General features: G+C 38.2%; 3 protein-coding genes across 3 annotated transcripts in view; all 3 read right to left on the bottom strand.

Annotated features, from left to right (window-relative positions):
- The window catches only part of rgs12a (regulator of G protein signaling 12a), a 62,702-nt gene extending 51,817 nt beyond the window's left edge, over nucleotides 1-10,885 (bottom strand). The window contains exons 1-3 of the mRNA XM_057330557.1: nucleotides 10,796-10,885; nucleotides 8,265-10,090; nucleotides 6,512-6,613 (exon numbers count right to left, since the gene is read on the bottom strand). Coding sequence (XP_057186540.1) covers nucleotides 6,512-6,613; nucleotides 8,265-10,043 — 1,881 coding nt within the window. The 5' untranslated portion in view covers nucleotides 10,044-10,090; nucleotides 10,796-10,885. The remainder of the gene's footprint in view (nucleotides 1-6,511; nucleotides 6,614-8,264; nucleotides 10,091-10,795) is intronic.
- A 551-nt stretch (nucleotides 10,886-11,436) lies between these two features.
- Nucleotides 11,437-13,529, bottom strand: msantd1 (Myb/SANT-like DNA-binding domain containing 1). Its single transcript, XM_057340296.1, has 3 exons — nucleotides 13,121-13,529; nucleotides 12,386-12,657; nucleotides 11,437-12,302 (listed from the first exon to the last, which is right to left on the bottom strand). Exons 1-3 carry the CDS (start codon nucleotides 13,376-13,378, stop codon nucleotides 12,005-12,007), a joined length of 828 nt encoding a protein of 275 aa, XP_057196279.1. The 5' UTR covers nucleotides 13,379-13,529; the 3' UTR covers nucleotides 11,437-12,004.
- A 1,348-nt stretch (nucleotides 13,530-14,877) lies between these two features.
- Nucleotides 14,878-23,375, bottom strand: part of dtx4a (deltex 4, E3 ubiquitin ligase a) — a 37,909-nt gene continuing 29,411 nt past the window's right edge. Inside the window, exons 4-9 of the mRNA XM_057329031.1 lie at nucleotides 18,630-18,691; nucleotides 18,352-18,513; nucleotides 18,178-18,239; nucleotides 17,747-18,067; nucleotides 17,535-17,624; nucleotides 14,878-17,073 (exon numbers count right to left, since the gene is read on the bottom strand). Coding sequence (XP_057185014.1) covers nucleotides 16,846-17,073; nucleotides 17,535-17,624; nucleotides 17,747-18,067; nucleotides 18,178-18,239; nucleotides 18,352-18,513; nucleotides 18,630-18,691 — 925 coding nt within the window. The 3' untranslated portion in view covers nucleotides 14,878-16,845. The remainder of the gene's footprint in view (nucleotides 17,074-17,534; nucleotides 17,625-17,746; nucleotides 18,068-18,177; nucleotides 18,240-18,351; nucleotides 18,514-18,629; nucleotides 18,692-23,375) is intronic.

The raw sequence follows: 23,375 nt of genomic DNA, 5'->3' as shown, positions 1-23,375 counted from the left end.
GCACAGCTAGGCAGCCAAACTAAACACCGACACACTAATCAGTTCTTCAGTAAATTTAAGGTTCTGTAGGATAATATATATATATACCACGCGTTAGCTGTCAACGTTAACGCGTTAACGCATGCGATTAATCTTTTAAAATTAACGCGTGAAAAATATTTAACACAATTAACGCAGCATCCGTTTGTTTTGACATTCTTTGTCTAGCGTTACATTATGTTATCACGCTCTTATTCGTGTACAGGCTTTTAAACCACTTAAGCGCGATTTTAAACAGTTGCTTTGACGCGTTCAATAAAGATAGACAGCTTCTAAACTGTGGGACGTGGCAAAACGTAACGCGAGGTCCAGTCTGGTGTAAACAGTCATGGGCTGAAGGCTGCGTCGGTGAATCTCTGTCAGACAGCTTTTTGACTTTAGCCTAACGTTATTGTCTTCTCTCCCTCGGTCATTAGCTGACAGGGGCTAATATTCACGTGTGCTCTAATACAGAATAAATAACCAAACCGCAAGCATTATTATTGTGTTTATCAGTATATTCTCCGTCAATTTGCAATCGTGTTCCTCTGTGCATTCGCGATCAAGGTCCAAAGGTTGGGGTTTCAGGGAGCCGTCACGCCTCACCTGCAGAACCTCTGAGTCTGCGCCCCCCTTGTTGAGAACGACTACATTAAAGCCATTTTTTTGTATTATTCTAACAGGATTTAACAATATTACCATTAAATCCATCAAATTATTGTTTATAACAGCATGGTTCTATAAAATCATTATGTTTGTAGTGTGTTCCAGGGGATTAAAACGTGCAATGTATATTTCAGACCTAGTGGAGAAATAGTAACTAATAATAGTAATAGTAAATGTGTAAAGTTGCATAAAATTAAAATACTCAATAAATTAGGCTAAATGGTTGGATTCCACAACTGATAACATAAAACATAAGACCATACTTCAGCTACTGTAGGTGTCATAAAATTTACTGATGACTTAATTTGAGAATTTTCTATTGTGCTGTTCTGTACGTCTGTACTATTGTCCAGCTATGGACAAATGGCGGCCGCGCTACCAAAGCGCCGCCTAGTGGCTGTTTCCCAAAAAGCACCAGAGTTTGGTGTATATACTCTTTGCTATACAGTCCTGCTCACCATTATTGGCACCCTTGGTAAATATGAGCAAAGAAGGCTGTAAAAATAAATCTACATTGTTTCTCCTTTTGATCTTTTATTTTAAAAATATACAATATTCCAACATTTCATTAAAGTAAAACAATTTGAAGTAGGGGGAATATCAGAGAATTTTTTTTCTCTAATACACCCTGGCCACAATTATTGGTACCCCTAGATGAGTAAAATATGAGTAAAATACCTCCCAAGTATATTCCCATTGATAATTACATTTTATTAGCACACCAAGGTGACTAGAAACATGACGTTTGTCCAGTTATGACTTCTTGTTGCACAGGAGAATAAATATTAGTAACACAAAGCCCAACCCCCTTTAATCATTTATCACAATGGATAAAACCAAAGAATATAGTTCTGATGTGTAATATAGTTCTGTTGAGCTACACAAAATACAAAATGGCTTCAAGGAAATAGTTAAAACAATTAACAAAGTCATTTCCAACATCAGGGCAATGATCAAGAAGTTTTAATGAACTGGAGATGTTGAAAATCAGCTTGAAACAGGATGTGTGTCTATATTGTCTCAATGCACAACTAGGAGAAGAATTTGAGTGGCCAAAGACTCTTCAAAGAGCACAGATGGAAAATTGCAGTAATCAGTTGAATTTTGGAGTCAGAAAGCATTTAATAAAAATAAAGGAGAACTGCACCTCCATCACCACAAGTAGTTTGGGACACTGTTCAAGAAACAAATCTTCTGCTCTTATGCAAAATAAACTGCACCATATTAATCTGCCATACTGGAACTTCAACCAGGACTGGGGTCTATGGCCATATGGAATGAAAAAGAGTTTTTTTGGCAGCAATAACACAAGATAGGTTTAGTGCACACAGGGATAAAAGAATGCCCCATGTCCACAGTTAAATATGTCACCAGATCTTCATTGTTGTGAACCTATTTTTATACCGGAGGTTCTGGACATTTTGTTCAGATACATGTCATCATGTTTTATATCAAATACCAACAAGTAAAAAAATCAAAACCTGACTTGCTCTGCTAGAAATATTATAATGGGTCGTGGTTAGATCGTCCATCAGCACATTGGTTCAAAATAAACATCAACATCAATAAAAAATATGTCACTGAACACAAAATCAAGATCCTGCCATAGCCATCCCAGTTCCCTGACCCGAACCCTATAGAAAATGAGTGATATGAACTGAAGAAGAGGGAGGACCAACATTTAAAGGATCTGGAGAAATTCTTTATGGAGGAATGGACTCAGATGACTAATGTATCTCAAACCTCATCAGACTGATTTTCTTATAAATTAAGGTTGCGACTAGGTCCCTGTGTGAATTGTGTCCGCTTAGGACCCAATAGGTAGTTGTAATGCATGATCACAAAGTTGTTATCCTGATATGTTGTTGTATGGCTAACTGAAGCTGCGTTAGCTTCTAGCGAGCTAAATACGCTGGGTAAAATAAAAGCTTTTAAAATGACATGGTAAAATGTAAGTTTACGAAAAACATATGAGCATATAAACTTGATGTAACATACACGCCAGTATTCCTGGGTCAAAATCTGCTTAACAAACAAAAAACATCACCTTTGATATTTTAAAATTACCATGGTTTTATTATAGTAAATAACTAAAACAGTAAGAAGATTTGTTTGATTTCACTACCCATTGCCTCATCTATGTACTATTATATGAAGCATTTAGTGAAAACGACAATAATGGTCATTTTAAAGCAACACTAGGGAGTTTTACGGCCTTAAAATAATCTCTCTAAAATTATTTTAGTGGTAGGATAACTCTTAACTGAGTTGTTAGCTGTTGACGTTAGCCAACAGCTAACAATAAGATGAAATTATCTAGTTCAACGCAAGTCTCCAAACCATCACCATGGCAGAGCCAGCAAAAATAACAGAGAGGAAAAAAGAGAGAGTGATCGGACACGAGCCCGAACACGAAATCAATATCTGATGGACTTACACTTGGTGGTGCGAGCTGCAAAAGGCAACGGATTGCAAAAGAGGAGACCTTGTCATGGCTCTGCTTCATTTAGTCATGTTTTTCTTGGTCCTGTAGCAGAGTCATGACAAAGCCTTTGGTTATGTGTGGAGAGAAACATATTGTTGTCCTTTTGACAATAATATACGTTCTCTCCAGTGTCTCGTCATTGGCCCCGCTCCTCTCGTTTCCTTGTTATCTTTCCCTGAGTGTTTGATTACCCACACCTGCCCTGTGTCGTTATCCCTCGTTTGTGTTGCCTATATATACCCTCTTGTTTCTTTGTCCTGTGCTCGTGTATTACATACGTGTATGTGTATCGTGCCTGTCAGTATTCCTGTGATCCTGTTTTGAGAACCCAGTCCAGTCTTAGTAAGTGTTTGAGTTTAGTTTATGTCAAGTATTGTTTCTAGTTTAGTTAGTTTTCGTCCCTGTTTACCCCTATTATTATCTTGTCTTGTTTACACCCCCTCGTGGGTTTTTGTTTTGTTTTTTTTGTATAATAAAGTCTGTTGCTAACCCCTTCACTGCCACTGCCTGCATCTGGGTTCTTCTTTCATTGTGATCCGTGACAGACCTAGCCTTCCTACTACTGGACTTGAAAGTCTTATGTACATTGTTTCTTACTGTCTTGTACTTTTGAGCTTATTAGTTATTAGGCTGTGCTCAGGTTGTTTATTGGCACACTAACATTACTGGTTCACAATTTATATGTAATGTAAATGTATAACCGTAAGGTAGACTAGAGATAATGTAATGTTGCCGGGTCTGAATAGCTTACGTAGCATGATCGTGCCTCGTCACGAATTTAGAGTTATGCTTGTAAACAATGACTACCAAACCACAATAAATGTTTTATGCTCAAAAGTTGCTGATTCCTTAGTTCATGCACGTAGACTAATGTTATCAGTAATTATAGTTACTATGCTAGGCACTATTCCCATAGGGATTTGAGTGTAAGTTAGTGATTGCACCTATTACACAAAGCACAATGCCTGGTCGCGATTGTGTTTCTGAAAATATGACCACAGAAAATTATTTTTGTTGGTTACTAAACATATTCACGTCCATGCATTGTGTTTTGGGTGACTGCAAATGTGCTATGTAGCTAACGTTAGCTGCTATGCGCTAACGGCTAACAACCAGCTGCTACCTCAGGATCTAGTTTGAACTATTAGAATAGCCCAGTAGTATAACCCGCGGGAGCCAAAAGAGTGCTTTAGTACATGCACAGTTTATGAAGTGACATGATGTAACAGCGGTTTCTGTTTAGTCAACAAATTCACGTGTATAGTGCTGCCCACGGGGAAGCTTATACAGCAACAGTATTTACGACACTGATAACAGACAATTGCGCTTATCATCCACATGGGGGAACCATAAGCAAAAGTTCTCTAGTGTTGCTTTAACTAAGCACTAGCGACATAAATCGTAATATAATTTTGTAAGAATTACACTTAGGCGTTAAAAAGAGTACTCATTAGAAGTTCTTTTAGGCAACAGAATCTCGCGGGGTCCTAAAGGGGACCACTTTCGAGAGGAGACTCGTGCTGCGTCCGAAATCGCATACTGTGACAGTACGTACTGAATTTGAATAAGTACTTACCTATTGGCAGTTAAAACAGTACGTTCTATATAGTATGAGTGGGAGTAGTATGAATAAATTTCGGACATACTGCGTCCACCATGTTTAGGTTCACGTGACCCGTATGCTCTTTCACCTATGACGTATTAACAACATCCTGTACGTGAGTGTTAATAAAAACATAATTTATTAACGAGAAATTCATTTATTGGCACTTACATTAAAAACGGACGTCTGCCTTAGTTTTCCGCTATATTTATTTGATTTACTTTTGAAATTTGACCGTTGCTCAGCTCCCGTGGCATCATGGGATAGAGAAGTGTCCATCCTATCCACACTCACGAATCTCGGCGGAAGTAGTAGACGATCCGGGTATTCTCGCCTACTGTTTTTTGCTTGCTGAAGTTTAAGACATACTATTCATGACTCATACTCATTTTTGCCTACTATACGTATAGTATGGAAGTAGGCGATTTCGGACGCAGCATCGATTTGTCATGACACCAGCGACAGGAGCGACAGTGACCGTTGGCGACAGGAAGTGGGTGTGTCTAGTAATGTGACAAAGTTGAGAATTGCTCAACTTTATTCAAATGAAGAGTGACTTTCGGGAGTGACTATCAATGAGCTTGTTAAGCCTGACCATATATGGAAGGTCATATACTGTTTCCGGGTCCAAACACTCAATAAGATGGTATAGGAAAACAACAAAACATGCTCATATACACTCATAGCGAGCTGTAAAACTATCAGAAAACCACGATCATAACCTTTATCTTCATAACGAAATCCCATATGGCCAGTCAGCAATTCATTTTTCATAATTTATTCAAATATTGATGTCAGAGATTCCTTGAGCCTGGTGACTGTAGTGTATACTTTGAGTTAATAAGTTTCGCTTAAATATGCAATATGAGTAAACAGTGCTCATAAACAGCCGTTTGAGCTGTAGCCCCGCTTGAAATGAATAGATACTTGGACCCGAAAACGGTATTCCTCACGTCACCACTTACCAGCGAATAGGAGCATAGTAGCGGTTACTGCAGTGTTTTTTACTAGAGAAACCAAAGCTAGGAACGCCCTCTAACAACCTCGTAGCAAGAGACTGGTGACATACATTTGCTGGAGTTTAACACTTTCTGTGGAATAAAGTTTGGTTTTTACCTAAAATTAACCTCTGCACTAGACAAAATATTTAGAGTTGTATTTTATGTTAACTTGAACAAGTAAAAAACATTCATAAAATATAAAATACATGTCATAGAAAGCATTAAATGTAATCTTTTTATGTCAACACATTATTACAACACTAATTTTATGTTTTAAAATAAATTAAGTAAACTAAGAAAACTAAGAAAATTATTGCTTCAATTATTTTGCCAGATAGAACCTTCAATTCCAAGCAGAAAGTGTTTTTTGACCATTAGAAGGTTCTATCTGCATTTGACCTGATCCAAAAATCCCCATTTACAAATTTAATAGGATTTACATTTAGAATACATTTAGGGTCTCGGTCTTTTTTGTGTGTGAAAGACTTGTTCCCTATAACATATTTTGCTATATACAATGCAAAAACTTTGAAGCTATATCTCAAAACTGCTCAGAATGCAGATAGAACCTTATAATTCCAAGGTGATCAATGAGGAGGCCTGTAACTTTGTTTTGATTTACATATGATATCATATGTCATATGATGCTGCAGGAAATACATACAGTATGAACTACGATTTAAAACAAATGCATTTTTTGGATGCCTTAGACGCAAATCAGAAAGGGGTATGTCTTACCTCAAGGTCATTGAGTGAATGAGCCAGGCTGAGTCGTTTAGCGGGACCCACAGTCCTTCGAATAGAGGAGCGTCCTTTAGTAAGTGCCCAAAATATGGATCCCTGAGAGTACAAACATTAATCAAACACCTGAATGAAGCTGATTTACAGTCCTATTGTATTTGTATTTCTATGGCATTTTTCCCATCAAAAAACAACTTAGGTAGGCACTTTGCTTCTTATATTTAAAAAATTGATTGCCACATGAAAAAGGAACGACAATAAACCTTAGGGTCAAAAGTGAAATAGTGGTAACAAAAAAATGAAGATAAAAAGGAAACCCCCCAAAACAGATATTTCATTGTTTTAAATTAAGTTTTACCTGTATGAATTAAGAAAATGTTTTGTTGAATATGCATATGAATGCAATGAATGGCAATTTCTGAACAAGATATCGCTCATGTAGAACTCCTGGAACTCTAACTTGTTCCTCTGAAACTCTGAAGTCACATTTTATCTGTGTTAAGGCTTGTGTTGTTTCATTGCCAAATCGACCTCAAAATGACAAGGTTTTGAAAGAATGACACTATTGCAGTGTATCATACATTTTTAACGTGTCACTCCCAGAACTGCGATACTCTGAAACAAAATAATTAGTGTCCACTTCTGATCAAAAACCTTTATTGTGTAACTTGTTTATGCTTTAAAGGCCCAAATTTATTTCATTATTTTCCCTTTATAACATTCCAAACCTGTATGACTTTTGTTCTATTGCAGACCATATAGCCCCAATTGACCCCATTCCACAAAGTCAATGATATATATGTTCAAAAGAAATAATCACATACAGGTTCATAAAAATATATAATTACACAATAATCTACATAATTAGAATTTCGGTTTCAAAATATAAAATCTGAGAGGCTAAAACATGTCCAAAAATGACAAATGACCAGTGACACAAAGATACAAGTATTTCTCTGTTCTGTCATATGGATGACAAATTGTTGCTAGGTGACTCCTTACGTTGTAAATAGAGCTAATGCTGATCTATCAACATAATTATATTGAACTGCACTAATCAAGCCAATAGCTCCATCTGCTGTGCCTGCTACTTGCAGCACCATCTGTTCCATGACTTATTGTAATAAGCCCTTTATGGAAATAAACGCTATAAAACTGACCACTAGGAAGACAGCAAAGAAGACTTTAGATTTTCTTGTCTCTTTTAATTCAGTTTACGATCTACTTAAATAAAGATCACTGAAAATCAACAATAGTGGAGCAACAGAACACAAACAATCAGTTAAAAGTGTTTCCCAATTCTGGTCCTAAGAACCCCCAACATTGCGCATGTTCTATTTCTCTTAAATCAAACACTCTCAAGGCCTCAGAAGAGTGTGTCAGATTAGAATGACATTAAAAATCTGCAGTGTTGGGGGTTCTCTAGGACAAGGATTGGGGGAAAAGATCCTTGTCTTATTTTGAGCGATTCTGCCGGGGGTTTTTTGTGAGAAGTTTGTTGGAGGGACCTGCAACATATACAAACCAAAATATTCTTGAGGGTAGTGGCCTCTTTAGATCTCGGCAATCACTCCGAATATTTTAGATCATGGGGAGTGAGTTTTGCAAGGTTGAGATGCTACTCACATTTTTACAAAAAAAATGTAATCTAGTTATTTTTGTGAGTTAAATACAAAATAAGGTTTTAATCTTTATGTCTTCATTATGAGAAAAAATATGAAATTAAATTATCACAGATTTTCTTTCTGACCTTGTTTTCAACTTCCTTTTGTTTCGATGCACTGCTGAAGAGCCTGCAGCTCTGAGGGTGTTTGAGGTCTTCTAGCGGTTTGTATCTGAGAGTTGGAATTTGTTCCATAGCGGGTGGAAGGAGGTTATTTTTACCTCCGGGCCCATCATTGTCCTTCTCCACCAAGCTCTCAACGCTATTGGGATGAGATTTCTGCCAGCGGGCCTTTAAACCTAAAGGTCGGTGTTGACTGCATTTGTGCTTAGATGTCAAATTGGATTGCATACTCAAAGGAAAAGGGGTAAAAGCTGAACCATTTTCCCCACCAGAGACACCTGCCTGAGCCACCGTTTGAGCAGGACCTGTTAGAGGTTCTGACAGGAGGCACCTGCGCACTGGTTTGAGAAGTGCACTATTCCTGTGCTGGGAATAATCTGGTAGTGGGTTTGAAATGCTTGGAGATGCAGAGCTCCACTGGCCAGTGAGGCTGTTTTGATCCTCTGGTGACAAATTTCCAATCCCACTGTCACTGCCACTGTTCCGCATATTTTGCTGGCATTCTTCTGGATTTTGACTGTCAAGTTTAAGTCTCAGCTTTTCAATATAGTCTCCCATGTCAGAATTGAGGACAGACACAAAGTGTGAAATTGAGTGGGGAGTTTGTGGAAACTCCAAACAGCCTTTAGTGTCTGGATCTGGAGTGCACGTAATTCCAAAGTGCCACATGATGCTTTGGTGCTCTTTGTGGTCATAAAGTTCTGGATCTATGAAAAAGACATGGCACAATATCTTTAGAGTGCCTGTCTTTGTTACATCATCTCCATTTTTGGTGGAATCAATCGAGGCAAGACCAAAAAACCTGCTGTCCTCTATGCAAATTACGCAAAGTGCCAGGCTCTCTGCAGGGTATGATGCAAGAACAGCATCTCTGTCATCACAAAGCTGAACACAGTTGCATTTAATTTTCATCATGACCAACGAATGGGTCTTCTGCTCAATACCTAACTGACTGATGCATTCACGAATGGCTTGCAATGCCTTCTCTTCAGACTGTGACATCACTAACTCCAGTTCCATAGAGTTAATGTATCCCACAATCATTGCTACATTCAGGAGGCTTGAGTCTGACACAAAATCATTCTGATTTTGAAGGTCTGAAAAAACTGAGTCCTCACTCATAACTCGAGACCTCTCATTCTGCAGAAGACTAATAGGGTGGCCTCTCGGTCTGCATTGTTGTACCCAATAAGACATATTCGGTTCGGACAAAGGTCTCTGTTTTTTCTGCCTCTCTTGTTGTGTGGTCATGGTGCCTCGATCTGAGATTTCAAAAATAGTATCAAAACTTCCAACTGACTGAAGCATTGGTTCTCCCGTGTAATTGCCACTAGGTTCTTCTGAGAAAGGGTTATTTTTTCCAGAAGTGAGCCATGGGAATTTATCCTTACTTTGACAACCACGCTCCTCGACACTGGAGCAGGGGCGCAGGGTCTGCCTGTCACCTGATGTGACCAACAAACACAGTGACCGTGATGATGTGCCGATGAGCTTCACCACAACTTCATGTGACTCCTCAGATACATCCTTATCATTTACGCGCAGGATGTGGTCACCAGGACGTAGTCCGACACTGTATGCCGGACTGCCTTTTATTATTCCATGCAGGACACAGGGTGCTTGGCCGGCAATGGTGAATCCGTAGCCAGCTCTGCCACGCTCCATCTCAACCCTGCGGACCGCTGGGCTGGAAGAACAGTCCAACTGCCTCATCACAGACTCGTCTAATTTCAGAACTCTCATGTTGGTGCAGTACAGGATGCAGGTGTAGTTGTCCTGGTCTTACCCCACTGAAAAGGAACCGACAAGAGAAGAAAATGCTATTTTAATGACAACATATATGAATCATTTGTGATCTGTTACATGTTAATATTAGAAATACAAATATATGTAAAGGACAAATACACAAACTAATTTCCACAGAACCCACAAATGTATACTTTAAGTGCACTGTTGCACAACTTGCATTAGATAAGTGTTTTACAAAAGCATAAATGTACATGTATGTCGTCTATTGTTGACATAGTAAGTGGACTGCACTGTACTTCAGAGTTAAGAAGAAAAGATCGTTCTGTTACTATGAAAAATGTAAAGTCTAACGTAATTGTTTTAAAAACGTTTTTAAAAACGTTATTGATTTTATAATTATATTAATAAATATATTTTTTCTAATCATTATGACGTCGAGAACGACTTTGCAACTCTAAAAATTGCCGCACGACGGAATAATAAAATAAACCATATGCATACATCACATAAAAGTAAGATTAAAGTAAGCACAGTCAAATAATAAAATTAAGATACTTTTGTATATAAAACAGCTCCCACACATGTTCAACGTTTTGTTTCATTCTGTTTCACGTCCCCACCAATCATTGCCGAACAGGGTCGTTTTTAAATCATATCAAAAGAAAAACAACTTGCATTCGAAACCCACAGCTTTCGCTTTATACTTACTTGTTTTGATAACGAAAAAAGAAGGCACGAGCACTTACCTGCGACTCTTAAAGTTTTATTTTCTGTATTTTGGACTTCGCGCGACAGACTTAAACCGCTTCCATTCACTATTGTTGCGAATACAAAGCGTCATTCTCTTGTCACTATGGCACCGTAGCGTTTGTGAACTGATACCAACTCTCTGATTGGCTAACCGACCTGTCAATCATTTCGATATTCAAATAATTACGACGCTGTCATTGGCGGCTGGAGAAACCATGGGAGAAACCATGTGGAGCTTTAATTCGGAATTTTCTTTTCTGCAGTTTACGGTTTAGTTTAGTGCTGTCAACTACTTTTGGCTGTGCATTTACTTATTGATACTTTATAGGACTACTAGAAATATACATAGATTGATTATTTAAAGGATTATATATTGTTTATCGTTTTTTATTTTTAGATCTATTGTAAGATAATGATGTCAAAATTGTTTTCTAGCAGAAATCTGTCGTTTATAAACATTGAAGATATACACATATTTTAACCTGGTTACACCTGGCGTGAATTTAAAAAAACGTCGTTTGAGATTTATTAATAGAGTGACGACACACCCCGGTCATTGAACACTTAACGCCTTTTCAAGTCACATGGAGCTTTCGTGAAAGTCATCAAAGAAAACGAAAAAGATAAGTTATGTGTATCATGTTTATTTGTCTTTGAAATCTATGAACAAGCACACACATTTCCAGCACAGCACACACCCCGGTCACTGAACCCTAACGCATTTTCAAATCCACATTTTCGAGCACAGCGCAATGGATTAACCGTCTTGTCCACATTAAGAATTAAAGAGCATGTGGTGCATTGACCATTATAATGTTTGGGTGCCAGTCAGGTTTAATTTATCTGGCCATATTTTGGAATGTACACTATGAACGGCCATCAAAACCATTATTCATTTAGTTACATTTATTTATTTACATTTATTTCACATGCTCTCAGAAATATGGAATGGTGCTCTTTTAACGTTAACAGATACTCGTAGTGTTTTAATGCTACTAAAACATTAGTAATATTAATGTTTTAATGCTAAATCCAGACGTTACTTCTGCGTTTGTGGTGGGAAATACCCCACTTCCAAGGTGTCTTGAACGCAGCATTAATCATGAGTTTCTTTTTGCTGCACTATCCCTTTAATCAAATTGTTCGGAGTAACACTTCCTCTGCAAAAAAAATCTTTATTCTTATTCTACGGTATATCTGAGGTTCTATGACTCGGGTGTGGGTGTTCCTAAACCCTTTGTGGCTGGTGGGTTAGGCCAAGAATGGACAGGGTGAGTAACAGCAGGGATCATCTTTTCCAAGAGGTTCATCATTCGTTCCTGAAGCTGAAGGCTCTGCACCTGCAGGAAGTTCTGCTGATGCATAACACGGCGAACCTCATGACATGCCTCCTCTACCGCACGACCTATTTTGCGATGTTCATGCAGCATTGCATCCAAGATATGCAACTTCTTTCGCCGTAGTGACGCATGTGACAGTCTCCGCCTATTACGTGGCTGTGACCTGCAGATTGTAAAACACTGATGTTACAGTTCCAACAATTATAATTCTGAAATCTGTGATCCAAACTCGATCAAATGTGTTACCTGGTCTCAAAAGAACTTCCGGAGTCCTCTGTCAGCCCTTCTTCGTCATCATTGTCTTTATCCTCTGAGGAACCAGTGTACTCGGGTAAAAACCCACTTGGTGGAGCTGACTGAGGCACAGAAGATTCAAACTGGGAAGTTGAGGGGCCAGCTGTCGGGAGGTTTGGTGGGCTCATATGGCAATGGTCTGGTACCTTTGACAAGATTCTCTCAATAGATTTGTAGTATGGCCAATCAGGTGTACCATTTCCACCATTTGCAGTGTATTTCATCTTTCTGTTAAATGACAAAAAAAAATTCTGGTACTTAATACCTTAAAATTACAGATCAGATTGGTACACGAATCTGCACTCACCTGACACAACATTGTAGATGGATAACATTCTAGGCCAAAATATTTCCGTTTTAAAACAGTTTTCGCATTTGCAAAACAGTTGTGAGACTATTGGGTGACCGCATTGAGAAAGAACCACAACATTTTAGTAATTTAGTAGTTCAACTTCACATAATAAAGTTACTGTCCTCCAAATCCTTTTTCAATACCCTCAAACATGTTAACATTTTCTTAGTTATTTGTAGTTGTGGGCATTAAAAATACTGAAATGTGTACTAGACATCAGCTTCATTTGTGTACTGGGTTATTTAAATTATTTAAGAGTGGCTCAGATAGACAGAGTTCTTGTAAATACTGTTCTTTTGTATACTGTAAAGTCTATGTAGAATAACTAAATCTACTTGCCTGTATTGGAAAGTCATGTTGGTGATCTTCATCTTGATCTCCTCTCTGTGTCGCTGTTCCCCGGTTAATTCGTAAAGTTGCTTAGCCATTGTCTCATATATCTTAGCATTGCGTTTAGCCTTCTTGAGCTCTGTCACATACTCTTCCCAGATGTACACAAGAGCTTTCATCTCCGAATCCGTCCAGTTACGAGCCCTCCTGTGCTTTTCATTCGAGCCAGGAAGAGTGTAGCTAAAACAATCTTCAGAGGTCATTTATAAACAAAACGTGTAGTAGTCGTTCAGATAAATGATTTAAGCTAGTTTCTTAATGTTGTCTCTTTCCCTGGGCTGACTTTGCTCTCTCAAGCATGTGTTTGCATGTGAGAGTGAGGCCTCTGCTGCCCTTCCCCCACTGCTTAGTTAAGAGGCCTCAAAATGGAACCTGGAGGGCTGGAGCGCTTTAAAAGCTTTTAAAGAGGGAAGTTCGTCACCATGATGTCAAGTTACCCTGGCAACAGCCCGCTAAGGCCCTCCTCTTCTAGCCAAACCCCTTCCCCTTTACTGCTTTGTTTGTGTCACTCTGCAGCAAAAAGCTTTTAGCTGAAAGCCAACAAAGTGGATCAGGCAAACAGTAAATCTGCATGTGAAATAAAACTCCTTTGGGGACTGAAATCAGCAGTGTGCTGTTGCCAAGGCAACGGATCTCACTCCAGGACACTTGGTGTTAACAGTTATCAGCTTAAAAGCTTTTAATAGAGATGAACTGGGCTGATGTTTAAGAGCACGTGCGTAATGAAAGACTTTAAAAACTAATGGACAATTTATAAATTGATGCAAAAATAATGTGGTTTTGATATCAGATAAATAGTCATCAGGCATACTTGGCACTAAAAAGGTCCTGAAAAGGTTGTTGTATGTGCTGCATGAGATAATTTAATAACCATACCACCCTTTTCCCTGGGTCCCACTTTACTAGAGTCCTCTGTGACCCAACACAAATTTTTCAGCAATATCCACTACAAAGTATGTGGATCTGAACAGGACATTGGGGGTAGTGCTTGGGGACAGGTTTTCTTGCACAGCCTTTGCCAGATTAACGGCTGAGATGACAAACTGGATGCATGTCTTAATGGATAAACTCATCATTAACCGCATTATGTCCTTTGGCCCATCTGTCTAGACATATCATAGCTTAGTGGTTACGACCCAAACCTTCACATTCAACATCAGTTAGGAATTTACATTTGGGGGGGCAATCCGTCACTTAAGACTTTATCATGTGAGCATTGATTGCATGTCCATTTTGTATTTGGATTATCTGATAATTGACTATTTGGGATATAATGGTGGAAATAGCCGAGATTCACTTGGAGGGAGCCTAGTTGACAATCTATTTGTTTACACCATTAACGCAGAATTCCCGTTTTATTTGCATTGAAGTTGGAGGCTTACATAGATAAAATATGAACATTTTGAACTGGAAATTTGTCAGCTCTTAAAACTGACTCAATGAGTTTTCCTGCTTATTAGAGTGTGTTGTATGTACTGTATAACCCAAAGAGAAACCTTTTAAATTCAAATCAGAGTTATTTTTCGGTATAAGGTATAGCATTTTTCACAATACGCAACAAAGACGCTCAGTAAACAAGCTAAAGGGGACTGTAGTACTAAAAACTCACTAGAAAGATAGAAACACAAAATAGCAATTCTAGAAAGAATATACATTGCAAGAAAGGAACAAGAAAATGGACACTTTATTTATGAATAAATAAACCTTTATTTTTTTCTGACCCGCCCATACCCAAAAGCTTCTTGCTGCCCTAAAATTATACATTTATTTTAATGTTTATTTCAGCTAAACATCACCCCCTGCTGTGTAAATTGTTTGGTGACTCACTGACAGAAAAGGTATTCAAAAAAGCTCTACATTTTAGGTGTGCTAGCGAATGTGACAAAGATCAGCAGTTAGACCAACATTTTTTTTGAGTACCTTTAATATTTATTCAGAGATCCAGCAGCTATTTAATATGCAAGAGTTCTTTTGGTACATTTTATATTACACAGCAACATTAGTTTTCTTAGCTCCATTCTCTGTCTTCACAGTTTTCATCCTGGCAGAGATGCCATTTTCACTGTAGTTTCCACAGCAACTATCATGAGGAACTTGGACAGCAAATCAAATCATACAATCAAGTGCAATAAATGAAAGTAAAACTTCAGTGGAAAAAAACCTAATAAGCTTATATAATATAATATAAGCTATAATAAGCTTATAAGAAAAAATGAAGTAAAAGTATATTATAAAAATGATACAAGAAAAAACCCATTTACTTCCACAACATGCTTTTGGATGTAAGGGAAAAATGAATTGTGTACATAAAACATACATACAGCACATCAACTATAAATGTAAGCTTACACATTTGCATGTACATACATGCAGACTTTTCGTCAACAGCTTTGTAAACGGGTCCATTATAGACCTACTAAAGACCAGAGAGGCAGAATTTGATCAAAATCTCTCTTCATAACCATTACAAAACACCTCTTACCTTCAACTTTGGAGATTCTAAACCTTATTGGCTTGTTCTGTCCTAAGATGATGATTTCACAACATGAATGTAGCACTGATGCCTATAATGAGATTGGCTCAGTTCTGCACATGCCCCGTTCATAATTCTTTCATCTCTGACAAAAAAGTTGTGAGAAGGCGTTTCTAGCTTTGGTTGCTCTGGTAACAGTTATAAACAAACCCTGCAGTAACAGACGGGAGACGGATGACGTGAGCTCCGTTGCGTTGCTCCTATTCGTAGTCGCTCCCGAAAGTCGCTCATCATTTGCATAAAGTTGAGCAAATCTCAACTTTGTAGCCCACTTTCTGTCACCAACGGTCGCTCGTGTCACTGGTTGTCGCAATGCTACCATTGAAATGAATGAGATCATGTCGCTCTTTCGCTGGCAGTGTGAACGGGGCACGTTAGGCAAACATTTGCTTTTACCCCAAAATTACAATACAGTTTTCTTATTTGAATGATATAAAACAACCAAACATACAATAAAATAAGTACAAATATAAGTGGTTAATGTTAATACTGCAAACGTTTTGAAAACTATGTTGTCAAATAAATTCCATGGTTATTACTGGAATGTACAGCATGTTAACAAGTGCCACTAAGAGGCAGTAAACATTCACTAAAACTGCAACTGGAGCTTTCCGAGTTAGCGACAAGTGTTGGCCTCAGTTAGACTGAGGATGCAAGTTCTCCGTGCCAAATGATACAACTACATGCACAGAAGTACTTTTGTTTTGCGTATCCTTCACAGAACTACAATACAATAAATGGTTAAACAGACACTGGCAGTTCGGTCCTCATGTATGTCTGCACAGGTTGAACTACTGACAAAATTGCACTGTAAATATAGCTTTTGTGGTGCTAACGAGTACCTGAAATACTAAAAAAAACCAGCTTCACCACAATAGCACACACAGTGCAAGATTGTTTATTAATTACAGTTCTCGCATTTGACCATCCCACATCTGACAGGCTTAAACAATGTTTTTAAGCAGTAGGAGGCCTATCAGCATTTAAAAGAATTTTAGCAATGAACTTACTGATCTTTCGGAGTCCTTCAACTTTGTACATTTCAAACATCCCTCAGGATTCTGAGAAACATGAGCTGGGAATTGAATTCAGATTTGGCAACACTAACAAAACATTCAGTCTTTTTGGGTTGAGATTTTAGTCTCTCAGACACTCTTCCTCAGTGATGCCTTGCGCCCTCAGCTCCTCTAGGACGTTGTCGAGGTGACCGGAGTCAGGGTAACCATGGCCTGTCAGGTTGGAGCCGAACTCGGTCTTATGGTGCACCTCATTCCATATGACTGTATCTGTCTCACCTGTAGTACTGGATGTGCCAACAGAGAAGATCAGCCGGCGGTCCCATGCAACCAGCAACAGCTTCAACACCTATTGGAGCAGGATTGGAGAGAATTTTCTCTAATTAAAGCGGTTTCGCTGAAAACTCAACGCATAATTTAGGTGGTTTGCCCAAATTATCCCAGTATCATAAAAAACATTTTTCTCAATAATCGTAATTTTCCTACACTGATATCACCTATTGAAAATCTTTGCTTTTGCATAATGCTGCATCCCCCACTTGGTGGCAGTATAAGCTCAAGGTAATTACCGTACTAGGTTAGAAAGAATATTTATAGTTTATTTCCAAAAAGAGATCAGTTTTTAAAAATTTTCAAAAATCATGTTTTTTATTGTGCATTCCAATTAATATTAATTAAACTGCAGTTGGTTTGTTTTGATTTAAGCCATAATATCTCAAATATTACTATACCTTCCATATTTAGAATGGAAGGTATAGTGTAAAGGTTAGTGAGTTAGATGATAGTGTTTATAAGTGTACAAATACTCACAAGGCGGCCTTTCTCACTGTCAGGGAGGTAGCAGTGCCTTGGAAATCCACGTGCTGTGAAGGGCTTACCAGGATTGGGATGCTCAGGACCCTGAAACAATCACAAGCAGAGACTTATAACAACTAAGGCTATGTGCTTGGGGTTATGCAGTGATATGTGTTACAATGTTACATGTACATGGTAAATGTATAAAGAAAGTGAATAAGTTTCACCTGAATGCCAGGGGGTATGTTATAGATAATCCGAATGGTTTTGCAGTCCGGGTGCCCAGGAAGTGAATGAGGAATGACATGGTATTCCATCTTGCCAGGTGGCTGGTTTCCTGTTTTAACACCATAGATGGTCTTGCAGGTGGGGCACTGCAGGCTTCCATCTTTGTTGCCATTGTTATACATTGCCACCAGGCACTGCAGGTGGTACTGATGTCCACACTGAGAGAGGCGTCCAACTGACTCTGCCCGAGAAATGCCACCGACACCTGGGCCTTTATAGCCAGAAGGACCACAAAGAGATTCCATACATATGGTACAATCCTAAGAAAATAATTAAAAGATTGTGGACAAAAATACAATAAAAAAGTTAATTTATACAATAAATGTTATTTCTTTTAATGTAATTAGTAAATAAAAATAAAAATATTTACCTCCTCTGGTGGGTTGCGGACCTTCTGGAGATATCTTCTAACAACTTCCTCTGAAGTTCTACCTGCTCAAATGAAAGAGAAAATTGGTTTAGTTAAATAATAATTAGAAGTAATAAAGATTAAATCTAAAAATATGACACAGTTATTCTGAATGAAAGTGTGAACTCTCTTAACCTTTGCGGGCCTGCTTCTTTGTGGTCTTGCGGCAGCAGTGGCCAAGACCTGGCACAGGTTTGATGTCACTCTTGCTGACGGGAGGAGGGTGGAGCACAAGTTTGGGTGGGCGGGTCAAGCAGACTGGGAGTCCAGCGGCACTCATTAGAATACCAGTGATACCTAACCGATGACAATTTGGAATTTCAGGTTTGTACATTCTTTGTATTGATCCAGATGTTTCTGCATTTAAACATCAGTCACTATTTAAAAACGTTTATTTTTTAGTTGTCACTCACCTGCCAAAGCTGGGTGAACAGGACTGGACCCATTTAAATTCTTCACTGGAACAGTGGGCACTCTATGAAAACAAAAACAACACCTCAATAAAACAAACGATGCTCCTAATATGTAAGAAACCATTCAACAACCAGATTAAAGCAATACAAAAAATACACACACACACACACACACACACACACACATCTCGATGGTCTAATCTATTTATCCATGTAGCCATTTATTCTCATATAACCATTTTGTTGTCACGGCCACTTGCTTGTGTGACATAACCCCTCCCCCAACCCTACTGACCCGGTGACATGCAGAGTCACGCGTTGCAGTGTGTAAACCAGGTCACACCTAGGGCTGTCACGATTATGAAATTTGGCTGACGATTAATCGTCTAATAAATCATTGCGATTATGATGATTAATTGTCTAATAAATCGTTGCGATTATGCCAATTAATTGTCTGTTTTAGAGCTTTGACTTTTAATTCTCAAACATTTTTTATTCAGCTTTGAAACGATCATATTGTTCTAAATATAAAGACTATATTCTTTTTCTTGGAAATACATAGGAAAAAATTGGGTCGTCATACTTAAGGTTTAGGCTTTTACCTGTCAATAATACAACCACCAAATACTTGTAAATTAAGTAAATTGATCAGGAGTGAATTGAATTGTCATAGAAAAGCTTCTAGTCTGTTTTTTTCTCACTTGGAAGACTACAATAAAACTTCTATGTTAATGAGATTTTGGTAGACTGGTTTTCACACTGAAAAATATTTAATTGTACTGCAGGTTATTTTTATGGTATATGCTTTAGTTTTTTTTTAAGTGATTCTGTTGTGGGTGGTACATTTTACAAGTATTACCATACTTTAGTTACAATATATACAATAAAATATGCAATATGCAGATGCACTACAACTCCCCCTAGTGTCTTCTATAGAGATGTGCAATAATTGCGATGATCTGAAACCATCGCGATGAGGTCAAACAATCGCGATGAGACGATTATTTAATAATCGTGACAGCCCTAGTCACACCTTCTAACAACTCGCTAGCAAAACATCCAATTGGCAGTGAGTCAGCAGACAACAGCAGTGTTTAGCTTATCAAAACCTCATTATGACCAAACGACCTGTTCCCTATATGTGGGGATATTTAGATCGCAGGTGTGTGCTTACAATTCGCAAACAATTACAGAGCATCCTGCCTCACCCATAACAGAACTTACAATTGTATTTACACTAATAGTATTATTGTTAAGAGCAAATTACCTATGCTCGAAAAAAATGTCCAGCAATTGTAATTACAAGTTAAGGCAATTAACAAAAAAGTTTCAATATAAATTCAAATACTAAAACTGCTGACTCCACACTTTAAATGTAATCTATTGTAGATCAAACCTACAATAGTCTACAATAGTTTTTCTGCCTTAGGAGTGGCAGTAAAACAGTGTAAAAAAAAAAGAGGAGTATCACCGACAAAAATATTACATCCCCCTCCACACTCAAGGATACTCACGGTTTGACCTTGATAACAGTCATTTCCAAATTGTTTGAACGATTTTCACAAAATCCGAAACAAAAAAAACTGGTATAGAAATAACAATGTTTCGATTTCGCCTTCAAAACAATTCTCTGTTCCCCCAAGAAAGCCTCGAATCAAGGTAGATATGCATCACATTTTTCATGTGTCTGTCTCCGTTATGTTCTCCTGCTGGATGAGACTTGTCTGTTTTGTGGGGCTCTGTCAGCTGTCTCTCTTATAGTGCTAATCCTTAAATTTCCATCTGTTGACAAGCAGCTAGGAAAAGAGGTGATCCACGTCACAGATATAGGGATTACCTGTCAACGTCACATGCTGACAGACCGCCATAAGGTTCTATCACACCAGCACATAGGGCAAGACACACACGCACAATGTGTGTGTCCCGGACACATTCAAACATTTTGGTCATATATGGGCATGCACAGCCAGCTACTATAACACAAACACGCACACAAGAACATGTGAAGGTAAATCTCACAATATCGTTTTAAGAAATTCTCTTATTGTTCGAGACAGTGAAGCCTATGAGGACTTTCCAGAAAGGATCAAACGGTATGTACCTAATTCTTGCTAATTCATATAAAAATAATGTCATAATGCAAATATCTTATGTATTAAAAAAAGCAATGTATTATGGTGGTATTTGTTCTACTGTCATTATAATGTTCACCCAAAAATAAAAATTATCTCATTACTCACCTTCATGCTATCCTAGATTTATATGGCTTCCTTTTATCAGTTAAACACAAACTTTACATTAAAATGTCTTCATGTTATTTAATATGGTACTCCAAATGATGATGCTCCAAAAAGCACATACCAAATGTAGCTCAAATTAAAATGTAATTTAGCTAACTTAAAATGTAAAAAGACAGATCCAAGCACTAATAATGATTAGTTGATTAATCCTTGAATAATCTCGGCAAAATACATCTAAAGTGATCATTTTCCAGATTAATAAACAAACGAGACAAATTAGTAACTACTATCTTGTTCAAAACTTTATATACTTCTTAATGCAGGGGTGTCCCTCCCAACTCGGTCCTCTGTGGGCAGTTTAGCTCCAACTTGGCTCATGATGTGAACTAATGTGAAAGCTCAGTCTTTCAGATATTAGCATCGTGGCCAATGTGAATCGGCAGATATTTAATTGAATTCAAGTTTATGTTGCTATAGAGATATAAAAATAATATGAAATATACAGCTTTGATCTACAGGAGACACATGTGAGATTACAAGGGAATTTTCCTCAGAAGAAACATCCGAAAATCAGGAGGTTTTAAGCATGTCTCCATTTAATTTCAAGTTCTCTCTGCTGTCTAGAAGAGACTATTAAGATATGTTGGTTTTCTTTTCTATAGGAAAGCAGGGCCAATGCATACCTGTGATAGGTGGGGGTGAAATAAGGCAATTGACAAATCTGCAGTCACGTTTGTTGCTGGCTAATCCAGCGGTATTAGCACAAACACATATGGCTGCAGGCATAAGCACAATTTGCCCAATCAAACGACGGCCAGATTTAACCACTTACCATAGAACACGAGAGCACAATGAAGGGGAAAAAATCAAGACACAGAGGAAGAGAAACATTGAATAGGTAGAGAAAGCAGGAGGCAGGGAATATCTAACGTCAAACGTTTGCTTGCTTGACGACTCTTTTACAGTGAGGGAAATAAGTATTTGATCCCCTGCTGATTTTGTAAGTTTGCCTACTTACAAACAAATGAAGGGTCTATAATTTTTATGGTGGGTTTATTTTAACTGATAAGACACAGAATATTAAAAAAAATCAGGGGAAAAAAATGTTATATAAAGGTTATAAATTGATTTGCATTTCAGTCAGTGAAATAAGTATTTGATCCCCAAGCAAAACATAACTTTGTACTTTGTGGAGAAACCCTTGTTGGCAAGCACAGAGGTCAGACATTTCTGATAGTTGGTCACCAGGTTTGCACATGTGTCCGGATACATTTAGTCCACTCCTCTGTCAATCTTTAAGGTTTCTTGGCTGTCGCTCAGCAAATTGGAGTTTTAGCCTCCTTCACAGAGGTTCTATAGGACTAGGGTCTAGAGACTGGCTAGGACATTTAATGTGCTTCTCCTTAAGCCACTATTTGGTTGTCTTGGCAATATGTTTTGCGTCTTTGTCATGTTAAAGGCTCATCCATGACCCATCTTCAGTGACCTAGTTAAGGGGAGGAGGTTCTCGTCCAAGATTTTACGGTACATGGGCCCGTCCCTCAGCCCCTCAATGCGGTGAAGTCATCCTGTATACCTGTAGCAGAGAAAAAGCCCTAAAGCAGAATGTTTCCAACACTGTGCTTCTCTGTAGACATGATGTTCTTGGGCTCATAGTCAGCATTTCTCTCCCTCCAAACACAGGAGTCCATTTTGGTCTCACAGCAGTGCCAGCACTTTCGCCAAAGCCTTTTCTGAATCATTTTGATGTTCATTGTCAAACTTAAGACGAGCCAGGCGGGCCTTCTTGGGCAGGAGGACCTTGCGGGTGCTTCAGGATTTCAGTCTACTGTGGCATAGCGTGTTACCAATGTGTTACCAATGTTTTGCTTGCTAACTGTGTTCCCAACTGTCTTGAAATCATTAACAGGCTTCTTCCGTGTAGTTCTGGGCTGATCTTTAACATTTCTCATGATCATCTTTACCCCATTGGGGAAATATTGCAGGGAGCTCCAGAACAAGGGCATTTGATAGTTATTTTGTATATCTTCTATTTCCAAATAATCACACCAACAGTTGTCTCCTTCTCACCAAGCTTCTGTCTGTAGCCTATTCAAGGTTTGTGCAGGTCTCCAATCTTGTCGCTGACATCCTTTAAAACCTATTTGGTCTGGACCATGGTGTTGGAGAGGTTGAACTGGAAGATACAGATTCTGTTGGCAGGCATCTTTTATATACATAACAAGCTGATTTAGGAGTACTTTCTTAAAATGACAGGACTAATCTGTGGTCCATATAGGCACATAACCAATCTGTGGAGCCAGAATTCTTGCTAGTTGGTAGGGGATCAAATACTTATTTCACTGACTGAAATGCAAATCAATTTATAACCTTTATATAACATTTTTTTCCCCTCATTTTTTTTAATATTCTGTGTCTATCAGTTAAAATAAACCCACCATAAAAATTATAGACCCTTCATTTGTTTGTAAGTAGGCAAACTTACAAAATCAGCAGGGGATCAAAT

The sequence above is a fragment of the Triplophysa rosa genome, linkage group LG1, assembly GCF_024868665.1.
Source record: "Triplophysa rosa linkage group LG1, Trosa_1v2, whole genome shotgun sequence".
Lineage (NCBI taxonomy): Eukaryota > Metazoa > Chordata > Actinopteri > Cypriniformes > Nemacheilidae > Triplophysa > Triplophysa rosa.
Note: the sequence above shows the minus strand (reverse complement) of the source record. Positions and strands in the feature narration are given on the sequence as shown.